Here is a 24,485-nt window from a genome sequence, read left to right as displayed (position 1 = left end):
AAATATTTGTGAAGTACCAACAATCTTCTCAGTGTTGTGCTAGGTGCCATGAGGGATATATAAACTTATGTTATAATTGAGGAAAAATGGTTTATACTATGTACAGAAAATGGAAAAATAATGTGAGGTCATAGATAAGCAAGTTCAAGATGGTGACTGCAAAGACAGTTTGTCCCTGATTCAGTGGGGTACTTAATCCAGTCATTCCTTCAGTTGTGGAGAAGTAATCTGATTGACATAGGCAAGTCTCCAGAAAGATGCAGCATAACCTCTTGGACCTCTAAGGGGCACTGGACAAACTATTTACTAAAAAGCTTTTCCCTTTTTACATACCTATTGTGTCACACACTATGCTAAGTGTCTAGCACACATCTTCTCATTTTATCTTTGTAATAACTATTTGAGATAGACACTATTCTTACTTATTCTGTTCTGATAAGGGACCTCAGGCTTTGAGAAGTTAACAAAATGGCTCAAGGTCACACAGCCATTGGGTATGGAGGCTGGATTTCGACTCAGTTCTGTCTGTCTCCAGAACAAGCAAACTGGTTTTCCCAGGGCTATGGGCATTTCTAAAACCAGAATCTGCAGCACCAATTACTGAAGTTTTAAGTGAACCAGTTAGCCTGAAAGCTCAGTGAGTGTAGGCTGTACATTTATCTGTTTGCTGTTTACCCTACTCTGGAACAGAGCTTAGCATGTAAGGAAGCACACAAGTGAATGTTTATTGGTTGAAGGAATTTTTAAAACAGTGGTGCTTTCCAGAGATGCTCCAAATACCACAGGCCTTGGCACCTAACATTAATTTTCCAAGAAGGAAAAATGAGTATGTAAAACCTGAGGTCTTTTGTGAAGCGCTGAGAAAGCGTTATGCTAGTGACTTTCTAGAGAATCATTTGAGTCTGTGTTGTTGCATTTTTATCATTAGGACATGAACCTGGAATAAAGCATACCTAAGAAACAAAGTCCCATGTCATATGTATAATCCACTATTATTGAAGAAATCAACAAGTTTCATAAGACAAAATAATTTCACAGTTATAAGGATTGTATAACTACCTAAATATTCCACAGCTTCACCCTGGATCATATTAGTTTCTTTTAATAAAACTTGCTGGATTTTAGATCTAAAATATTGTTTAAAATTATTTAAACATTTTTTGACATTGCAGTCAAATAAAAAGGGATTTAGCTGAAACCTGGCTGGGGGAGCAGACTGCCATTTATTCAACTTGTAAGAAAAAAATGTGGGTGAGGATGAAGAATTTAAAATGCCTAGGAATCAGGAGTGTAAAGCTAAACTGCATCTGAAAAATATATTGTCTTAGGGGGTCCTGTTAAAGAAGACTGTATTCAATAATAAGAGAGTCTCAGCATGTCCACCTGTAATCTTGTCTTCGATGAAACTTCTAACCATGAGCCTGGGATTGTGTAGGAAGGCAAATCAGCTCTGCTACTCATTGAGTAACTTTACCACACTGAAAGGTTCAGACATAAACATGAATAAAATAAAATAAATCAAACTAAGAATGTTGATATTTTGTGTTAAATTTAGGAAAAGTTTTGCAATGATCAAGATAATTTTGAATGTGTTCATCATTTAAATAGAGAATTTGGTACATTAAGCAATCTAACTTGTGACTCCAATTTAGAACATGGAATTGATTTTCTTTTGTGGTTTTAAGTTGGCAGGTGTCAGCATATTTGATGAAGTTTGCAAACAGAATTGGAGTGTTTTAAGAAAATTTCATTTAGCATATCTTTAAATTTAAATTATTAATCTTATACAAGTTGCTTAAAAGCTTGGGACTATTTTGCTTGTTAAGGTTGTGAATGTCTTGTCAGGCACTTGAAGTGCTTAAAAAAAGTCAGATATATTTATACATATAAATTTCAAATGTTGAGGGAATTAAGTTTCAAATGAGACGAATGTTTTAGGGGAATTTAATTTGATATACTTGAGTTAATTGAATCTAAAAAAGAAAATGACTGTATAAATAATATAGCAAGATCAATAAGTTATAAAGGTTTAACAATGAATATCTTAAAATTTAATACTGAATTCATTGTTACCTTAAATCTGATTAAGTGTAAGTTCTTCCTGTGAAAGAAAGTCCCCTTGAACTTTCAAATACCAACTGACACTCATTAATTACTGAGTGAGTATTCTGCCATACACTTACACTGAGGGGGTGCCACAGCTCTGTCCTTCTGCCAAATGATGTAACTGTGATTTCCAGGGGATCAGTGACTTGACTAAGGTTACATGAGCCAGGATTTCAATGTGAATTTTAGAACCTGCTCAGAATCCAGTATCACTGTCAATCTGACCTATGGATTGCTTCTGGTTAGGAGGAACCTAATCAAATGTCTACTTACTGGCTTCTTCTTTAACTTTATCCATTTCTGCCATTAATGAAACTTCTTTGTCAATGATGCTGGGGAAAACAAAACAAAAACAAAAGGAAAGAATGCTTAATCAAAAATAAACTTTTAATAGGCACTGGAAGTAAGAGAAAAATGATTTTCATTAAACAAAATACCAAATTACCATAAATATTTCTATGCTACAATGCCAGCAGCACTCTCTGTCTCTCCAAAACTGAGGCAACATGGAAGGGATGTTCCCAAGGATTACATAGTGACATCTGCTGATTAAATCATTGTCAACACATCTAAAAAAAAGGCTTTCAGACTTTCAGAATTGTGCTGCTTTGAATTCAAATTTGGGTGTATTTTTGCCCTATACATTCCAAAGTTCCAAAACACCAGTATTTGAAAAGCTGGCACTTGGTCACCAAGGACTGTAGCTGCCAAATGTGCTCTACTCTCTGAGATTCTGGCCAGAAGAGAGTGAGGTGGACCCAATTCTGAATCAGAAAGTCCTGGGACTGTACTTCGACAAATATGACTCAGGATAATCCTTCTGCATGCTCTGCATTATGATTTTTGCCTTTCTCATTCTCCCAAACAAGCATTTCCAGGTTCTAATGAACTTCTCCCCATGATATTTCATTTATTTCTTGGTTAGTTCTTTGAGAAGATATTACCTGCATAAGTGATTATTTTTCCAAGTCTGTCTCTTCTCATCCCAACCACTAACTCCTTATTTCTTCTTCCCAAAGTGACAACTCATTATGTCTATACAAGTACAGAAGTCACATACTCTTTTATTTTCATTGACCAAAATATATATGTACACACACACACACACACACACACACATGATATGTATATATAGCATAAACATATATGCCATAGGGATTTTGGGGGGACCATTTTGATATATTACTACTGAATCTAAAAACACTAACAATAATTTAATATTGGTAAATATATACTCAGAATTCAAATTTCCCCAGTTGTTCTATAAATCTTTTTAATAGTTTGTTTAAACCAAATAAATAAGGCCTGATTGTTATACTTGGTTGTCTCTTGTGTTTTAATCCATAGGTTAAAACCTCTCATCTGATTTCTCATTCCCTTTGCAATTTATTTGAAGAAACCAGGCTGTTTGTTCTAAAGTTGACCAAGGTCTGAATTATACTAATTATATCTCCATGGTATCATTTAACCCATTCTTTTTGTGTTTTCTACAAATTTGTTATTAGATATATAAGTTTGATGAGATTCAGTTTTGATATTTTTTCAGATAAAATAGTTTCTATGCATGTTTTGTCTTTATGTGTGTGCAGATAGAATTATAAACTATTCTTCCTGAAAAAAAATCAAGTCTAAGTCTTATCAAGGTTCTGCATCTAACAATGAATTTATCATAAATAAAAAAGGACATCTCACTTTTAGTTATTGGAATCCATTGATAATCATTGCCTAGATCAACAGGATTTTCATAATGGCCATATACAAGTTCTATCACTCCTTTACTTATTTACTGATGTCCTTCTATAAAAAGAAAGTTTCCTTGCAGCTATTTGGTTATGATGAAGCATAGTTTGTATAGGAAAAGCAGGATAAACATTTGATTCTCCCTTTTATTTACCAGTTTTCAAAATAATAATTGGTGCTGGGGTTGTAGCTCAGTGGTAGAGCAATTCCCTAGCATGTGTAAGGCACTGGGTTAAATTCTCAGCACTGCATACAAAAATAATGAAAATAAAGGTCCATTGCCAACTAAAAAATATTTTTTAAAAATTATAATTAATTTCTTAACATCATCCAAAGGTTACCAATGAGTTTTTTTTTGGTATAGTTTAATTATAAGCTCATGTCCAACATGCTTCAATGCATTGCAGTTATCATCCTTGTTACTATTTAGATTGTTTTTCCAGGTGAATTTGATTCCCTCCATCAGACGTGCTTTCAAATTTAGTGTTAAAAATGTATTTCTACTTAAGAATTTTGCAATATTTTCAGAGGAATAAGTGGTCTCTGGGCTGTATCTGTAACAGATTGGGGCTCCTCAACTACTGCATGTTACCTAAACACCTGAAGAATGACTGCAAACTGACTGAGAAGCAGCTCTTTCCAAGCAGGAAATCCTAATGGAAAGAACTGAAGTGTGCAGTGAGTGGCAAATCCTCCAGTGCTGGGCCCAGAGCCTCATCCATTGACAGCATCAGCTTCCCCATGATGCATATGACTTAAGGTCACTGGATATGACCACTGTTGTGTAACCAGTATATCAGGAAACCTGCACCTTCTTTATTGACATTACGTAGGTATGATGTCAATGTGTTTTAAATATAGGAAATGCATGATACTGAATGGCATACGCTGAGAAGGAAGTATTTATTCCACTCCTGTTCCAGTTTACTTGGTTCCCCTCCCTGGAGGTCTTCAATGTTATAAGTTTCTTGTATTTCTTTCCAAAATCCAACTGTGTACAAATCAGCGTATATTTGGCAACTGTATAAAATGGAGGGCTGAGTCAATGGGCCTTGTGTTTCTGTGATTATAAGGTATACTAAGCTTCTCTGTAAAGTTCACCAATGCAGCCATAATGAAGGCAAGTGTGTTTTTGTTGTTATTTTGCTTTTTTTATAACCTTCTTAGAGCACTTCCATTTTAGTTTAGGAAAACAGAGGCTAATGGAGAAGCTGTTCAGGAAATAAGAAGAAAGCATAAATATTTTGGACTCAGGGCCCTTACTACAAATATATGGTTAAGGTACTCTGCCTGAGAACATGAGAGAGAGAGAGAGAGACAGAGAGAGAGAGAGAGAGAGAGAGAGAGAGAGAGAGAGANCTCTGCCTGAGAACATGAGAGAGAGAGAGAGAGACAGAGAGAGAGAGAGAGAGAGAGAGAGAGAGAGAGAGAGAGAGAGAGAGATTGATTCAGTGAGAAGGTTGGGCAGGGCAAAAGAACCTCTCCAGGAGCCTGAATGTTTCCTATGCCATCATGAGGGGGACTGCTGTGGACCTTGCTCAGGATGCCTATATCCTCACTATGCCTTCTGTGGATAGCTTGGATGTGTGAAGGGGTACACACACGAGGAAGTGGCTGGGTTTCACATCTGGATCATTATATGGAACAGAAAGGAAGAGGCACAGCTTAAAGACCTAGTGAGTGTGATAATGTGAAACCCACCCCCAGCCCTTAGAGCTGGCTTTGTACTTCCTCAGGACATGGAACAGGAGGCCAGGAAAACTCAGTGGATTTAAAGGCTGGGCAACCTGAGCTGACTTATGGGTTACAAAATGATGGCACTAAGAGTCACTCGAGACTTGCAGGTAACTTGTGCTCCATTCTCTTCACCAGTGGAGTGAGGCAGAGTTTCACAAGGTTTCGGATTGCTATACAGGAATGAGCCAGAGAGAGGAAATCCAAATAAAAAGAACTGATGTGTGCAGTGAATGGCAACTCCTCCAGTCCTGGGCTCAGAGCCTCAACTGTAGACAGCATCAGCTTCCCCAGAAGTGGAAAGAGCGACAAAACATTTAGTCATTTGAACAATATGTGCTGAGTGACTGTCCATGCCAGCCAAGGGTGTGGGGGCTGGAAGTACAGGAAGGGAGGGAGGGAGGAAGGAAGGAAGGAAGGAAGGAAGGAAGGAAGGAAGGAAGGAAGGAAAGAAAGAAAAGGAAAAAGATTCCTTTTACTCTTGTGGAGCCTCCATTATTTTTCTAACAGCTGAGAAGAATGTGAGAGGACCTGCAGGACTCAGATGAAATAGTGAAAACCAGAAAGGGAAGAAAATGATGCTGGCAGGAAAAATTATTTAGAACTAGAAGGCTTCTAAATAGAAGCCTCAGGTTTGGAGAGATGCATACACACAACTAGGGAAATACAAGCATGTGACATAAGATTGGCCTGTTCTCAGATGCCCAGTGGCCGGGAGAGGAGCAGACTGCAGTGGGAGTGCCCAGATGTCCTCACACAGTCACCAGCCCTCACTAACCCTGCCCCAAACCAAGCAGAGACCTTGGAGGCTGGGAATTCTACCGACTGTGTGTTGGGCTGGGAGAATGGTGTGGGAAGGGGCCTTTGTTAATTTCTTTACCAGCTACAAGGTCATGGGAAAGTTTTTGTTGATTAAATTTGTTAACATAATTTTGTGCCCAGAGAGTTTACAAGATGGACATTTGAGGGATAGTACTCATCCCCACGTCTAACACGTATTAAACAGAGCCAGATATTCACACAATGGTTACTTCAGACCTTCTGTGCTAACAGCAGGAGGGATGAAGGTTTACACAATAAATTGTTAATCTGTTTAATGCACACACCTGGGGATATGGAAAAGCCTGTGAAGCTGGCATCAAACCATGCTTCCATTCCTCTGGGTATTTCAACAAAGGAAGATAGTACTTAGGCATCATAGTAACTCATGCACTATTATCTATGTATGACTGCTTTCAAAATTCATGCACTTAAAAGTCAACCAAGGTTCTCTGCAGAATCAGGACCCTGCTCTCAACTAATGGACTACAGCAAACCAAGATCAGGGGCCAGCCTGAGGCAGAAAGACCTGACCCTTTGCTGAGATTCTCGTCCCTTAGGACCTCAGGGTTCCTTGGGTTTGCTTTTCCGAGGCAGAAGGCACGGGGAGGGAAGAATACGTTGGCAAATGGGTGTGGCAGACTCAGTAGTATAGGCCAGCCAGTCTTTTTCCTGTCAGACAGTGAGAAGCTGGCTCCAGACTAAAAGAAAGCCCCTGTCTAAAGCCTTCCATAGTCCCACAAATACTGGGTGTGACGTCCAGCTTCATGAATGATTCATCAGTGCTGCTGAATCTCCTTAGAGGAGCCAGGACAGAGACACCCACTGAAGTGATGCTTGATGAAAACAACTCTGCAGGCTGGGGAAGGCTGAGCATGTTTGGCAGAACCCTGGTGTACAGATATCAGATGTGGAGGGAGGCCACCAGAGAGGAATGACATTCAGGGTTGATGAGTCACAGAAGAATCACAGTGTCATGGCCATGTTCCTACTGGGGAAGCAAAAAGGTCAGACATTTGCTTTCGAGGTACTCCTGTCAGACAGACACCAGCCTTCAGTTGTCCAGATGGGAGCTGATCAGAACTAGCAGTTTCTGAGTGCTGACTGCAGGCCAGGCACATCAGCAGAGTGCCAGCGCCTTACTGGAATGGTCTCTTTGAAGCATCGTGGTGCCCCAGGAGGTAGGAGCCCTGCTGTCTCCTTTACAAGGCCCAGGCACATGCCCTCCCCTTGGCCTTGAAGACAGTTTCCTTCTCAAGCTCTTCTCTTTATCTGATTAAGTCTTCCTTCCAGTCTTGGCTTGTTCATCACTTCCTCAGAAAGCTCTGACTGAGGTTTTGTTTTTTTTTTAATTTTTAATTTTTTTTTTTGATACTTGGAATTGAACTCAGGGGTACTCGACCACTGAGCCACATACCCAGCCCCATTTTTTGTATTTTATTTAGAGACAGGGTCTCACTGAGTTGCTTAGTGCCTCGCTTTTGCTGAGGCTGGCTTTGAACTCCTGATCCTCCTGCCTCAGCCTCCTGAGCCTCTGGGATTGCAGGCGTGGGACACATGGCGCCCGGCTCTAAGTTTTTAAAAACTTCTGTTCAACTTTATGATCTTAGATTCTCAGAGGTTGCTCAACAAAAATTGCTTGATAGTGATGAATGTAAGAAAAGACAACATTTTCTTTCTACAGCATAACAATGATGAGAATTCTTAACTGGCACATTGTAGTGCTTGCAAATAAATCATGTTTATGTAAAAGTCCATGATTTTGGTCCTGGACAGAATCTAATCATTTAAGACATAAGCTTCTGAGTACAAGTGTAATGATATTCACCAAACAAGGTTTGGCTCAGAATCAAAACAGGTAGTTGATGATTGTGTTTGCAAATTGGGTTGGTTTCATTGTTGAAATGTGTGCTTTCCCCACTCATCTTAAATTCTAAGTATAGAATGGTTTTGCTTTTCCACAGGGATCCTGCCTACTTGACAGAAATACAGAACTCTTTAATTGGCTTGGACTTAGGATATATCAAACATGTTCTATATAAACAGAGACCACATAAAACCCATGCTGACCTCACATGTTTCAGACCTGCCCTTTATCCTTCCCAAACCACATCTTCTTTTATCTAAACTGCTTGGATAATAAAATTTTATTTTGTTGTCATAAAAAAGCTTTTATTATCAAAGCAATAAGGTGTAAGGAGGAGATTACCATGGCAAAGATTTTATAGTTTATTATATAGTTAATCACGGAGATAAAGTGTCATTTCCTAAAAATGTTTCCACTGTCTTGATTCCTTTCTGTGGGGAACTAATAATAATAGTAATAAAAAGAATCAGAAAGCCTCTTTAGGAGGAATAGATTTATGATTTTCTGCTCTGTGAAAGGCTCATCTTTAAATCTGGAGCCCAAGACACTGAGTGACATGAATGCTTCTTTGGGGAGCTTGGATGAACTGCGTCTGGCCTAGTGTTCTTCAAAAATAAAGATGCTATCAATGATTGTGAGGCAGCCATGATTGATAAGAACTGCTGGTGGATGCTGAGGAATTAAAGCAGAATTTCAAAGGGAATTTAAAGAAATCAGTCTGCAACAACAGAGTTGGATGGCGAAGAATTAAAACTTGGCCACATCCCACCTCTGAAGCATTTGCCTCAGGGAGACCGGAGAGAGAGAAATTGCCCCTGACCATCTGATTCCAGACAATTTTGCTTCAGGACCTTTTGTAGGCAAAAAGTGCTTCAGCTGGTGCTTCATTAACTCATCCCCTGCCAAGCAGACAAGGCAGGCTGGGAGGATCAGGAGGGAGTCAGAGGCTGGCGCAGGGCCTGGCAAAGTGGGCAAGCTGTACAGGAACCTGCATCCCCTGCCTCATTATAAAGAAAGAGAAGACTTGGAAGAAAGGATTCTAACTAATGCTATTGGAATGTTTTACCCTCCTTGGCCTCTACCAAATAGCAGGAGGCATGCAAATGAGAGACAAGTCCTATAGCCAGGCTTCCTGGTATAAAGACTTTCCATTTCTTTCACTGAAGAAGAAAGAGTAATGTTAGAGCATTTCTCCCGCCCTGGGCTCTGCTCCTTATTACTGCACAGGAGTAAGAATTGTGATGCACCCAGGCTTCAGATGGCCCTGCAATGCCCAGTGGCTGCTAGAGGAGCCTTGAACTGGAGACCTCTATTCGCCCTTCACTATCTAGTGCTGAAGGAAGAAGTAACTGTATTGAGAAGTTTAAGGATCTGTCCTTTCCCCTGGGTGAGGGGATCTTGTCCATCAGGTGGAATGCAGGAAAGCTTCCTCTATACATTTAAGGCATAGTGTACTGCTCCCAGGGGTACCATTTCCAGTCCAACTTCCTGAGTACCCAGTAATTCTTGAAGGAGGGAAAAGTTAGACAGGGTAAGGTTTCAACTCACCCATTTCTCAACCATTATAGCTGTCAATGAAATCTCTTCCTTGGCTTGAGAGCCACAGTGCAGCAAGGTGTGTATTCCTAGGGTCAGGAGAACTGAGTTCTAACTACAAATGGCGCTCATGTTCTTGTATGCTACCAATTCCTGGTTCTTTCTTTCTTCATTGAACTCTGTCCATCCCGTCTCTCTCCTATATCCTGTATATAGGTTACTGATGTCACCACTCCTTATCCTTCACTTCCCATGTGATTCTGTCCACTGAAGTCTATTCCAGTAGAGAAATATCTCTTCTACCTTTCTCTCCACTTCTACTGTCCTTGATTTAACCCTCATTATCAAGCAGTTGGCTACATTTATTTACTTTTTGCTACACTGCTGGAATTCCTGGAATTTTACCTTCTCCTATGTACATTTTTGCATTTAGATCATATAACAACCTGAATTCTTTTCATAACTGGTAAGACATAATGGGATACTCTTTTTCTGAATGCAACAATGGCAACACATTGATCTTTCGAAAGGTTTCTTGAATTCCAGCATTATTTGGTAAATACACAACATCAACATACATGTCTATAGCATGCCTACTAATCATGATTATGATGAAGTTGGACTGGAAATGGTACCACTGGGAATAGTACACTATGAAGCATACTCAATAATACAAAGCAAAGTGAATATCCCTCTGCCAATGAACAACTGTACTCCACTTACCAATCAGAATGAACCCATTTTATTTCTATTTATCAGATGTAATACATTGTGTGAATATTTTAGTCTGCATATTTTATGTTGGAATCAAACAATGATTTGAAATCACAGTTAACGAATATTACATTGTACTGTCTGAGGAGTATTTCTGAAATGAGACACATACAGATTTAACATTGAAGACTTTCAACTTTTATAAAAGTCTGGGTTTCCTTAAAAAGAAAAGATAATTAAAGAAAACCCAAAGTGATTCCTTTTTCTTCTTGCAACTTTTTTAAAATGACAAAGAGTTGCAAAAATCCTATATGTCTACAAATCCTATGATATCAAATATCCAACTGCAGAATGTATATACGTTGTATCCCTCCATTTAGAATTTTACATATAACTTTGCTTAATAATACAATTTACCTTTACTAGCTACTTCCTAGTTGGTCTCTTTCAACAGGGATCAATATTCAGGAAAAGCACCTTAACTGTAGTTCAGTTTCTAGGAAAATAATAGGACTTAAGCCCCCATGGGAAAAGAAAGCAAAAGACTCTATCCATGGATTAATTGTCTTATAAGACAAGGGTACCATTTAAAGAGCTGAGCTGACATTCTTCTTCACATTTTGTTAATTTCATTTTTTTGCAAGCTTATTTTAAAAACTGGAAAATATAGAAAACAGGATAAAAGAAAACAAATTTCAAAATGAAATGAGGCAAAATCCTTCTTTGTCTCCTACACAAAATAGAACCAACCATTCTAAATACTCCATTATATTTCCACCCAAAAACATTTTGAGAAAAAAAAATTGGGAGGGGGTTATCTATGCCAATGCCATCATAGTTACTGAACATAAATAACTTGGGAACAGAAACTGTAAGAGATGTGGACGTAGAAGAACAATCAGAAATGCTGTCTATATCTAAACCAAAGCAGCCAGGCCCAGTCTCTATGTCGTTTGGCCTCCTGGAAGCCTCCTGAGTTCCTTGGCTCCCAGGTGAAGAAAGGAGGGGAGAGAACATACCCACCTGGCTCCTCCAGTCTCACTTGCTGCCCTGCTCTAAGTAGTGGCTTTCAAGACCCTTTCCTAACTAGTCAGTATTTGCCACCTTGACTTTTGTGGCTTTTTTTCTGTATGCAGCCAGTAGACCTTCAGCTTTTTTTTTTTTTTTTTTTAAGTTGTCAATGGATCTTTTATTTTATTTATTTATTTATATGTGGTGCTGAGGATTGGACCCAGGGACTCACACATGCCAGGCAAACGCTCTACCTTTGAGCCACAACTCCAGCCCCATAAATCTTGGTTTGTTTTTTTTTTTTTTTTAAAGAAGTTAACCTTTATTTTGTTTGTTTATTGGTTTATTGTTTTTTTTTGTATGTGGTTTCTGAGGATTGAACACCAGGGCCTTACATGTTCTAGGCAAACGCTCTCTCACTGAGCCATAACCCCAGCCCCAGACCTTGGGCTTTTTAAGGAAAAGATTGCCTTAATCCATTAGTATTTTTGGCAGTGCTTCTTCAAGTGTGGTGCTCAGAGCACTTACATTTGTATTCACTAAACTCATTAATGCACACTCTGGGGCCCCAACCCATACAAATGAAATCAGAATCTCTGGGAAGGGGACCCTGATGCTGCCTGTGCACACAGAAGTTTAAGGATTAGAGTTTTGGCACACACTCCTCTGCCTACTGAAGGGACAAATGAGGAAACAGGAAGAGAAGGTCGGGAGAGAGATGGTAAGAGATGAAAGGGGAAGGAAAGCTGGCATCCATGGCCATTCTGAATCAGAGGTCCCTTTGCCTTAGTTCTTGCTTCCTCAAGCAAGGAACAGTAAAAGTGATGAAATATCCATGTCTCATACCTGGGATCCACTGCATGCTAACAGAAAGCTGGAGAAGGATATGTTCGTCCCAGGGTCTGGGTGTAGAGAAACTTCCTAAATGCCACTTGGAAGGGAAGAGAACCAATCTTACTGAACATCTATCATGAGCCAGGATAGTGATTTTCTAGAGTGATCTTTTGAGTGCATTACCTTGTATACGAATTTTTATAAAACCCCTTGAATGTAATAGCAGTACCCCTGTTTTTAGCTGAGTACATGTTAAGAAACTTAACCAGCTTCAGGGCTAGAATATGTGCAGATGAGATTTAAACTCTAATTGGTCTTGCTTTACACCACATGCCTCCTAACTAGAGGCTAATAAACCTTGGAAAATGGGATTTTTATTAGAATATGGCCTAGTGAGAAGCAAGAGTTTATAGTCATTGAAAGAGTTATATAAGGAATTCTGTTATGTTGACTTCCTTGCAGTCTTATTGTACAATTTTTTTTGCTGTCTTAGCTGACAAATGTCCACAAGGGTTTCTAAGGGTCACTCTATGCCAGTCTAAGAAGTAGAAATAAGCTCTAAGACCCATTCTGAAATTGTAGCCTAGAATAGCCCCCATTTAAATGCTATAATGTATTTGATATTTATGCTAACATGTAAGAACAATGTAGTTCATTATATTTTTCCCCAGCAAAACAGATTATATTATAAATTTAAAGAAAGATCATACCAGTACCCTATGGGAATGTACCAGTAGAACAATTTGCTTAATTCCTTCTTATATTTTCATTCTATGATGAAAGCCAACAATTTCTTTTCAGAAGCATGTTACAAGTCTGGTTGATTGGTAGCCTTCATTTGCTGAAAAGATTCAGAAATCTTTTCAGATTTCAAGCTGAAACCAGGATCAACCTCTTATTGTGGGTCTATTATTCTGCAAAGGAGGCTGCAGTGAAACAGAATGGACTTCCCATGCCAAGTGTGCAGCTGACATAACGTATGGAGGTAATCCAACCACGCGGCTCAGGAAGGCTATTAATATGAGGTGCTATTTATGCTGGTTTCCTGGGACTGAACCTAAACTGAAAAGGCCAGTTTGGTATTTTTTGTATTTATCAACCTGTTCTTCCTTCATGCCATCTGATTCATTCAGTCCTTGTAGTGGCCCTGGGGAAACATCTAATGCAGAGAAAAACCTCAGGGAGAAAAGGAAATAGGAAAAGAGACACTTTCACCTCCAAAGAGTGAGCTATACCTATTTAGAATGACACATATTCACAAATGAGGCAAGATTTGAAATACACAGTACCACAGGGACTGGCCTTAGTCACAAAGTCACAGGAACCTTGAGTTTTTCCGTGTTATATGGTATTTGCCCTTTTCACAATTTCAGAATGGTTCCGGGAGCTTGTTTCTTTTTATTGGCCTGGTGCAGAGTGAGGAAAAGGAGTCATTTTGGGCAATTTGTCAGCTAGACAGCAACAAAAACCATCCATATGGCTCTCTTGAGGCATAAATATATTTATTAGCCTCTTCTATTATTGTCTCTGGGTATCCTTGGCAAGTGCATGCTCTTCCCCACATGGTGTGTTCTTTTAAAGCCTCACATAATATGGAATATTGGGTGTGGAGGGAAGGAACAAGTTTGTTTAATTTTCTTTGTATGGTGCTTTGGTCACAAGCATGCAGGCACCTAGAAGAACCATTTGATAAGAAAGAAAGGGAGATTTGTTAGAAAGTTGTGTTTGTGCAGGTTTTGATCAATGGGAAGATTGTATTCATTTCTACAGCAGAAGAACATAGAGACTTCTTATTAAATTTCTTGTAAAAAAATTAAAAACACATTCCAAACTCTTGAATTTATTAAAAAACCAGAAACCAAAAAACACATAGCTTAAACTCTGGATTTTTGTCTTCATTACATGCTTTGTCTCAGGAGCTAGTAAAATTTAGTAATTGTTCCTGATCATTAAATAGGGAACTGAAAGCACTTAAAATCATCATATAACAAATGCCAAGTAGCTAAAGGGGGTCCTAACATGAGTTCTCCTACTGGCACAACCATGCTACCCTGCATACCCTCCATTCCACTGTGTACACCAGAAATGCTCACTGTTTGGGCTTCACAGTGGAGTTTCTCCTCATTCTTCATGTTTACCTCAACATCGTTCATGATTTTACTCATAAGCCAAGTCCAGTTGTTGTCATAGCATCTGTTTTATGACACAGATGTGATTCTAGTGTCCTGTTCATCTAATATGTCTTTCCTATTAAAGTGTATGTAGTCCATAATTCCAATGATTCACCTAAGTGAGAGGGTAATTAAATGGTCAAAAAGTATTTGTTCAAATACCCCTGTGCCATAAGCCATGCAAAAAGACCTTCTGTTTCATTCAGTGTAAACAGCTCAAGGGCTGGCACACCTGAGTACACCAGTGGCATTAGAGTACCTGGACATATGCCATGTGTGCCCAGGAACACCAAGTAATACTGATGACTGGCTAAAGCCACAGAAGAATAACTCCAAACAGACCTTAACGGAACAATTCCCCCCACTGTATTTATCTTTACATGCCTCAGATCTTCATCCTAATCCTGGTCCCCACTGTGATATTTGGTTTTATTGCAAAATGAGGAAAAAAGACTCAGGTACAGACAGAATGGCTAATGAAAGTGACTGTCTGTCATTAGCTACAAACTTCAGTTCTTAATTTTTCCATTTTCTTCTAAGGACTGAGTTGAATTCTATAATGAAAAGCAGACAAAAACAGCAAAGCCCTCTATTTTCTACACTACAATATAATTGTTTTTCTGATCTCAAGGAGGCAAAAAATGTAATTTGACCTTTAAAACATGTAGCTAGAAGGTTTATGTTTCAGGCAGTATGGAAAAAACATTTCCTAGTACACTGATTGAAAAGAGAAGGCATTACACTATGTTCTTTGAGGTATGTGATTGGCAAGGAAATCCCCTCTCTTATCTCTCCAGTTGTGGCTTCAGAGGGCGGCTAGGGGACAGACAAATGCTCAGGGGTGTTGCAAAGGGAGGAGTCTGTCCTTCAGGCAGCAGGACTGGTGCATTCTTGCCCAGGAGTCTCAGTACTGCTGACACAGGGACCAGCTAGTTCTTTGTTGTGGGCTCATGGGAAGGAAGAGGGGGCGGGAAGGGGCTGTCTTGTGCATTCCAGGCTGGTTAGCAGCATCCCTGCCTACTAGAAGCTGGTAGCACTCCTTCCTTGCAGTTGTGACATGAATGTGGCCAGATCAACTGTCTCCCAAGGGGCAAATTCACCCAATTGTGAACTATTATTCTGACCCCAGACATGATTCCCTTTATGGGCCCCTCAACCAGTATTTTCAACTATAGATGAACAAGAGAATCACCTTGGTAATTTTTTAAAAAAATACCTATTTCTGAGACCACTGAAATCGGTATATCTGGAGTGGGGTTGGGGTGGGGGTGGCAACTTGGCAAAGGACAATCACTCTAAGAGTTTTTTTTTTTTTAATAATAATGTACACACATATACTTTGGTATGGAAAGCTGAATATTAATTTACAGGTATCATCTTTCAGTCAATGTTAAGTTAGTCACAAAGACAAAACCCAAAGGGCACAGAAAAACCAGGCTATTTGCATTGCGTAGAAATCCCAGTATCACACAAAAGTAGCTAAAAGTTTAGAGAATGTGTGTGTGTGTGTGTGTGTGTGTGTGTGTGTGTGTTGCAAGGGGAGGGACAAACAACAAGAATCATGTTGCATGATAAACCTTCAAAAGTGAGGAAAAATTGTCTTATTCGAATTCAAACTAATATGGCTCCAAGCACATATGTTCCAATAATTTTATACTATTTGGGTATCCAAGGTCCAGAGATCTGGGAATATGTGACTGACTGTCACCTATGTTATTCTGAAATACAACATTCTCACTAGAATTTCCTATTTGGGAGGGCTTCTAAAATTCACATTCTTGAAAAAAGAACATATTTAAAATGTCACAGAGCTGATATCTGTCAGTGTATGGGGTCAACTTGTTTACCTCCCCAAAAATGTGTGCTTGGCTACCAACAGGGCTTTAGTAACAAATGAGTGGGATTTGAGGGATGTTGGACAAAATAAACTTATCTCAGAATGACTATTTCTTTATCCTGAAATTCTGGTGTTAGAGTTATTCTTTTGGCTGGGGAGTCTCCTCAGAGCATTTGTTAATATGCAAATATGTCACTTTCAGAGGGAGGAGATACCATCATAAAGATGAGGTCACCAGTTACATAAGGCAAACAAGTTTCAATGGTTAGACAGAAGGAAAGAAAAGGTATATGGGAACAGCAGTACACAAATTCCAGTCTTCAGTGAGGTGTCTCGGTGAGGAGCTCTGGCCTGTAGCGGGCTATAGGAGGCTCACCCCCTCTGCTGTGAAGGAGGAAAGGACTAAGGGACAGAGGCAGAGAAAAGGGAAATGGGCAAGAACAGAGGGTTGGGGGAGCTGAAACTCCTGACCTATTTCCAAATTCTGCCTGGGCCAGACCTGGCATTGCTTCAGGAAAGAAATAAACACAAGGTATAGGCACATTCTTGGCCCCTTTCTACAGAACGCTGTGCTTTGACTGATTTCCCTTTCCTATTTGAAAGCAAAGCAGCTTACAAGGTAGCCCTCTCCCTCACTCAGTCTCTGAGACCCTTTTGCTCCTTCCTCTCCCCCGCAGCGCACATTCCACCTCTTGGCCCTGGATGGGCTTCCATTTTCTTTAAAAGTGCTCTTACTTAGACATTAAATTGACAATAGCACCTAACAGAATTTTTACAGCTAGCTCTGTTTTGGAATACTTTCTCCCCCAACATATGGCAGAAATATCAAGTATTATTATCCTTCCTTGATGTTTTTGTTTTAATTTAATGTTTTATTGCTCATTTTAAGCCTTCACAATCAACTTGGACACAAACACACACAGCTTTGTGGTGAGACGCTAAACTAGTTTGCACACAAAGCAATGAAATCTGGCAGCTACGATTCCAAAGGATGAATATTTTCCAGTTGTGGTAGGAGGCCAATAGTACAGAAGAGAAACCAGCTGTTTCATGTTAGTTCCTGATGTGACTTTTCGTGTTCCTGTTGCCAAATTAATTTTCTGTTCAGAGGTATTGTGAGAGCATTGTGTCATCTTTGTTACCCTTGCAAATGAGAGCGTTCTAAGTTATGGTCATTTAGCACCAGGTAGCTGAGTCCGGGTTAAATGCCAACTTGGATTTTTATATTTTAGCTACTTAAAGGTTTTCTTCAATAACTGTATTGAACAAGTGTTCTTCACAGCCTGATTGGGACCGATGGGAACTCAGCTCATTTTCCCTGATGGGTGTTCACTTAGTATTGAAGATGTGCAATTTAGTTGTGTGTACTTTAGTTGAGCAGGACTCATGTCCTCAAGCTGACACTTTGAAAGCAGAGTGAAGATTTTTAATTTTTTACCTTAGTGTTTCTATTTATTTCTAAACCACACACTATACCCAGTGAGTATTTGGGGGTCAGAGAACCTGGTGGCCCAAAGAAAGAAGACAATGGAATGCACACACCTGTGACACTGTGGACCACCAGTTCAAATCTGTTCCAGAGCTAGCACTCTTTTTGGAAGCCCTGTCTTATATCTTCTAAATCTAGCTATACCTTCTGATGTCATCCTGAGGTTACAACCGTACCTAAATGGGTAGTGCTATATCTATGATTCTCTAGGGTTTGTGATTTCACCAGCAATAGGAAAACTTCTTTGTAAAAATTTCTAAGCTGCCTTCAATTCTGCCACATGATATTTCAAGAGCACTCCAGATTCTAAAATTCATCCTGTCTTCCCCCTTAGAAAACGAGAGGGAGGCTTTGTTCAAACACGTCACCATGTAGGCTGGGCTGTAGGCTTATTTGGAACAGAGGCAAAGTTTTCCACTTGGCAGAAATGCATGCAAATGGTTGATTTAAAAAAGTACTGTGGTTTTATTTTTAAGTTAACACGTATGCAATTATTGTAGGACCATTTTTATTGAAGGTTATAGCAGAAAACAAGTGCTTGGTGTTTACTCCTTTTATAGCAACTGCGTACAGAGAATGTTTGCTGTAAATGTCTTCTTCAGTTTGGAGAAAGAGTCCCCTTTTATTATGTAGGTGACTTTTCAACAGCAGTACTGCCTGGAAGAGCTCATTTAGAAGTGATCTTTCCCCACTGGTTTAAAATACAATGGGAAACCAGATGTAGTCGTAAAGGCCTGTAATCCAGCTACTTAGGAAACAGAGGTAGGAGGATTGCAAGTTCAAGGCCAACATCAGCAACTTAGTGAGACCCTATCTCAAAGTAAAACATTTTGTTTTCCCCCAAAAGGGCTGAGGATGTAGCTCAGTGGTAGAATACCCTTGAGTTCAATTCCCAGTACTGAGAAGAAAAAAAATCTGTTGTAAATCTCAAGATGTCTCGTGACCCATGTGCTATTCATTTTACTAAGAAGGAGAATGGAATAAAATAAAAAGTACTCAGAACAGCTGGAGAAGAGAGAGGTAATTTGAGGTCATTGCTACACTTGGTCAACTAGTGTGTGAGTCACTCAAGATGGAAGATATCACGCAGAAGTCCTCAGAGGAAGGGCTTATCCTAAAATGCTGCACAAACTGACAGGACAGAGCACTCTTATCCAAGCAGTCCCCCAATAGGGGTTGGAAAACTGCAACTCCCATGAGCCCATCTGGCCCATTGCCTCTCTGAATTGGCTCTGGTTGCTTCAGCCACAGCAGCAGGCTGAGTAGTCACATAGAGGCCATAAGCTGGTAATGCTTGAGATGTTTACTAGTTGGCCCTTTCCAGATAAAGTCTGCTGATCCTGGCTATGCGGAAGAGGCTGGAAGATGGGTATACTTATAAGTAGTAAAGCAACTTACTTAAGGATAGATTGGAAAATTCATGTAACTAAAAGTCATAATAATGCGAGCCTTCATTAGTATAGCATCTTTACCTTCTCTAAGTATTCAAACATGTTCTTGGAGTTGCTTTGAACCATTAGTTATTCTACAATTTGGACAAGAGGGAAGAGTTCCAGTAAGGCCTGACATCAGAACTGGGTCGGGCAAAGGATTCCTCACCTAGGGGACCTGTGAAGGTCTCACTGGTGACTGCAGGAGAAGCTTTTCTTTGAAGTCCCTGGTGTCTTTTGCACCCTTAGGATCTTATATGTAGCAGATGGTTTAAAATTCATGAATTTTAGATTAAGTTAGTGTGAAGCTTAATCCTTAGTTTTACACAACTCCACAGTTTCTGCTAAAAAGCACATCAGTATCAAAGCAAAGACTTGGAATAAGAAAAATATGCAGAAGATGTGATCAAATGCTAGGATTATGGGAGGCCAAAGAGATAGACAACATGTTAGATGAGCCTGAGCATTGTGGATATGAGTTTTCTTTATCTTACCTTATTCTTCTTACTTTTGATGTGGGCATCTTAGTTTTCCTTTGGAAAACCATGCTCTTCAACTCATAGTCCAGGGGGTTGAGGTGTGGGGCTCACCCCACTGCTGTCTGTGTGGTAAGCTTATGACTCTGGCCTGCCTAGTGGGAAGACTATCCCTCTTGCCACAGTGATTGGTCTAGAAACAGGCAGGTGACTCAACCCAGCCAATGGGAAGTAGTCCTTGTTTTTTTTTTTTTTTTTGCTAGAATTACTAGAAACAAATCCCCCTCTTAGATTCCAGGGCTTAAGAGTTATGTAAGTCTGGAGTAGCTAGGGGTGTTACCTTTGCTGCCACATGTAGAGAGCTGCTTAAGAATGAAGTAAAAAATCATGGGAGACATTGAGAAAGGAAATAGGGGAGGGAGAGAGGGAGAGGGGGAAAAGATGAGGGAGAGAAGGTAAGAAGAAAAGGGTGGGGGAGAAACTGAGTCCTGATAATATAATTTGGCTTTTAACCAAATTTGCCAAAAGGAATCTTCTTTAATTTTCATGTGCATCAGCTAATCAATTATCTTTTATCTTTAGTGTGACTGGAGTTTCTGTCACTTGAAGTTCAGAGTCCTGCTACACTTCCAGTATTTTCAACATTTTTCTTCTAGTAATAACAACCTATACCAACACATATTTCATTTTACTTGTGGACATGCACACAGGGCTCAAAGAAATATCTTCCATTCAAATCAGTTTCAGGGCAGGGCAGGCAGGACAAGACAAAACTACATCAGTTCACCTAGTCTTAAGGATACTCAAGAATAGGATTCTATCACTAGGCTTCCATAAAATGTTTCTTTTTGTTAAGGGAACTTTTCTTATTTTATAATAATAAGGTTGTAAATATTTTGTTTTCTTGGTCGTACTCACGTTATTCATCTTCCAGGTATTTGTCAGTATTATTTGTTCTTTTCTCTATTGAGGTTTTATTCTATATCCTTCATATAATTTTGGGCCAACCTTAAAGTGAATTATGTCTATCAGGTTTCTTCTTGTTCAAATACTTTCTCTTCCTTTTTATTCCTAAGACACATGCTGCTCACTGTAGAGCTTTAAGAAAATCTGCTAGAGTTGTTCTGTAATGTTTATGTATAAAATAAACAATGTTTTCCATCTGATGCTTTTACAAACTATAGGTTCAAGCACCACAGATTTATAGTTCCTAGGTCGAATGACTCACCAGTTGTGCAATTCAGCAAACGCAGCTTTGATCTTCTTCACTGAACTATCCACTTCTTCCTTGATCATGACACGGTATCTAGTTAGAGAAACGGTGCAGCGCTGCAAATCCTTCACTGATTTCTCAATATTTGGGCCTGAAATTGATGTCAAGGAAAAAAATAATTGTTAACTTGAGTACTTCATCCTCTGTTTGTGAGATAAACAATAAAACAGAGTAACCAACCCACCGAAAATAGAGATTCATCTTTTGTCTCTCTTAATGGAATAAAAGAAGTTCTGTGAAGAGGATGTGTATAATGCAGAGTGGGTGATTTGTCCAGCTCCTAAGGCTGCTGTTTTTCACCAGTGAGGCCTCTGGTTGGGCCATTTGGGGAGTGCTTGTCTTCTTTGCTCCTCAGAAAGAGGCTCTGATTGTTTTTTACCGCAAGCTGCAGTGTCTTAGAATCTAAAGGCCATTTGTGCGGCTGGTTCTCTCTATAAACACTGCTGTGTGTGGTTAAAAGCCATCAGGGCTTTTAGAAGAGGAAAATGACACAGGGATCAGGAAAGGTACAAATGAGCTAGAGGGAGGATGGAGCCATGGTGCCAGGTACGTTGGCTGCAGCCCCGTCCATCCTGAGCCAGGCCTGTAATTACAGCAGTAGTGTTCAAAGCAGCTCTTTGGGTGCCCATCATGCTTGGTTTCCTGCAATTGTCCCCAGGGTCTACAGAGAGTGCATGGCAAACAGGCACATGGTACTTATCCCAACAAGGGCATGTTTCTCAGAAGAATGAAATCCCCCTCAAGAAAAGTGAGCAAGTATATCAAACTGCACCCCAGGAAATCAGAGACGACTGGGGCTGAAGGAGAGGAATATGATTTTATCTTCTGGGAATCAGAAAGGAAATGATTTGGCCCCTTTCATTCTTAATAGGAGCTCTGAGTCAAGTATATCAAAGCTTTAAAAATAATAAAAATCCAGTATGTCAAATAGAAAACCCTCTTTCGGTGTTACATAGTCTGAAAGTTATAACAGAAATGAATTTCAATGGGCAGGATCATCTCTGAAGGAGGCCTACCAGACTGTAGACTCATCTTTGTGCCATGTAATTCTAGAACTTGTGTATCTGAGAAACATTGATCCCTTCTAAAAGAGCTCCTGCTTTAACACTTGCATAGTAACTCATTAGGGAGTGAGGTATTTGTGGTGCACTTTTATCCATGTCTGCAAAGAAAGTGGCCACAGAGGGGCAGAGAAAGGGGACGTAATTCCACTTGAACACTCCAGTCCTTTGTTTAACCCGGGAACATAACATCTGCCTTTCAATCTATGTGGATCAGAGAAAGACATGCAATTTCGTGCACATCTCTCTTCACTAAACAGCATCTTTTGGCAAGTTCCATCATTCTGGCACTTTTCTGTGTGTGTGCAAAATACGTTGAACCATTTGTGCAAAAGAAATCACTTTACCTCTTTTCTTTGCCAGCTCATCTGGCTTTATTTCAAGATGAGCTGCAGGGGCATTGGACTTAACAGGAGATGTTTTTGCTTTAGGCTTGCTTGGATTACAAGGCTGCTCAGCTGACCACTGTAGGCCATCTGACCTCTCTGTTGTTCCATGTATAGGTTTGGGGTTCCCATCTAAGGACAGTTTCTGTTGCAGTAGTCTGTTGCCTTCTGTAAGAGAACACCAAATAATGACTGTGAAGTGAAAAACTAAAAGCACTGATGATAAAGTGATGGGGATGCTAAGATTTTTGGTTTTGTTCACATGTTGTCAATAGTGCCTTTCATGGCACAATGGTTAAGGGACTGTTTTAATAGAATCCCCAGGAGATTAGAGGTTACACTAGAAAGAAAGAGCCTTGTATTTCCAGTCAGAAGACTTGGGTGTGTGTTTTGGCTCTGGTAATTACTTGCAGAGTGACCCAGGACAAGCCTCTTAATACTCTGAGCCTTGGTTTCCTCACTTGTAACTATCCAGGCTGGTTATTAAGAGGATTACAGGAGAAGAGCATGATCTGCTCCCCCATTCCAGTAAAGGCTTAGGCATCTTAAAGTATGATTTCATATTGAAGCTATAAAAATGTAGCCCTCCTATCTCCAAGGTGCTACGTTAATGTCTTGTGGTATTTTATTCTGAATTAATGAAGGCAGAAGAGTGATTGAAGATAGGGCAAGAATGAAGTGACAACAGGTACTATAATCATTTCATCTAATTTATGGAGAGCTTAAATCAGGAAACATCCTCATAATATCTCAACTATATTTAAAATCCAGGGAGTTAGTCTCTCTCTGGAGCTTTAATAGATGTGGCAATAAATTAGCAGCACGTTGCTTTTGGCATCTTTTAAAGGTAAGTTCCTATGTCGTTATTGATGAAGTGAATTAAATGGCATCTAAGAGCACGAAAAAGGAAATGTATCACCCTTAACATCTTACTACTGGAGAGCTCTGGGTGTGAATAAAGGGAGGCCGGTGTGCTTTTGAAAGCCAGGTTCTTGGAGAAAGCTGAGTTTAGTGGAAAGAATGCTTCCATTAAACTTTCCCACGTCCTGAAGGGTGTTGTAGGCAGGTCTGCACTTTTCTGGCCAAATGTGGTGCATGCTCAGGGGGTTTAAGCATCTTTTTGAAGCCTGGTCCCCTTTACAGAGTCACCTGCAGGCTACTTCTCTCTACTTCCATGATGCCTTTTAGAAAGTTCATGTCTGGGTCTCACCACTGCCTTGCAGAGGCTGTGATCTCCTGCAGGGCAGACACTGAGTCAGAGTCATTTCTGAAGTCCCAGTTCCTGTGTTTGGCTTATAGCTTTCTAGAGAATGGTGACTGAATTGAAGTACACTTGAAATGATTTCATTGAAAAGAAATAAGAAAAAAGAAGCACCTTTCCTGACACCGTCATAATCGTTACAGACTGCACCAGGGGAAAGTGCACAAGAATATGATCCCAATCCTTGTCAATTTGATTTTAGACATTAGCTCATTTATGCTAAATATAATTTGACTCTAGTTGACTCCATCATTCATAGCCTACATGTGAAGGAACCACAACATACTTTAGGGGCTGAATGATGAAAATTTACTTAAAGGGAAATTACAGTACACAATGAAGTGTTCACAAAAGGTAATGAACAAAGTTAAATAAAATACCGAAAACAGTATTTCCTCCGGTAATGAAACCAATTTAAACAGCAGTATGCAACTTTATCTTTTGTTACACTGAAGTGGAACTTCACCATAGCACGGTGGTTGTCAAACCTCAGTGTGTAATGACTCTTCCTTGGTACTTATCACACATGCAAATTCCTAAAGACCACCTCCAGAGATCCTGATGCAACAGGGGACTCAGCATTCTGCTTCCCAGGTGATTCTGTTGGAGTGGGCATGGGCGGTATTATCCACTTGATAAACATCTGGGTTAAAACAATGACTAAGTACAAGCTGGTTTCAACTCATTTCCTTTCTAAATCATAGCTGAGATTCAGTCTTGATGAGATATTATAAGTTGGG

The 24,485-nt window shown here is 39.7% G+C and overlaps 1 protein-coding gene across 3 annotated transcripts in view; it reads right to left on the bottom strand.

The window, feature by feature from the left end:
- Positions 1–24,485, bottom strand: part of Spats2l (spermatogenesis associated serine rich 2 like) — a 137,527-nt gene that overhangs the window by 12,904 nt on the left and 100,138 nt on the right. For 2 of the 3 annotated variants that reach the window (XM_048808253.1, XM_048808254.1), the window contains 3 exons: positions 22,446–22,652; positions 20,993–21,128; positions 2,380–2,438 (listed from right to left, as the gene is read on the bottom strand). In XM_048808253.1, coding sequence (XP_048664210.1) covers positions 2,380–2,438; positions 20,993–21,128; positions 22,446–22,652 — 402 coding nt within the window. The remainder of the gene's footprint in view (positions 1–2,379; positions 2,439–20,992; positions 21,129–22,445; positions 22,653–24,485) is intronic. The other variant, XM_015481205.2, reaches the window with a different exon arrangement.

The sequence above is a fragment of the Marmota marmota genome, unplaced genomic scaffold, assembly GCF_001458135.2.
Source record: "Marmota marmota marmota unplaced genomic scaffold, marMar, whole genome shotgun sequence".
NCBI classification, from domain to species: domain Eukaryota; kingdom Metazoa; phylum Chordata; class Mammalia; order Rodentia; family Sciuridae; genus Marmota; species Marmota marmota.
The sequence above is the reverse complement of the archived record's forward strand: the minus strand, read 5'-3'. Positions and strand labels throughout refer to the sequence as shown.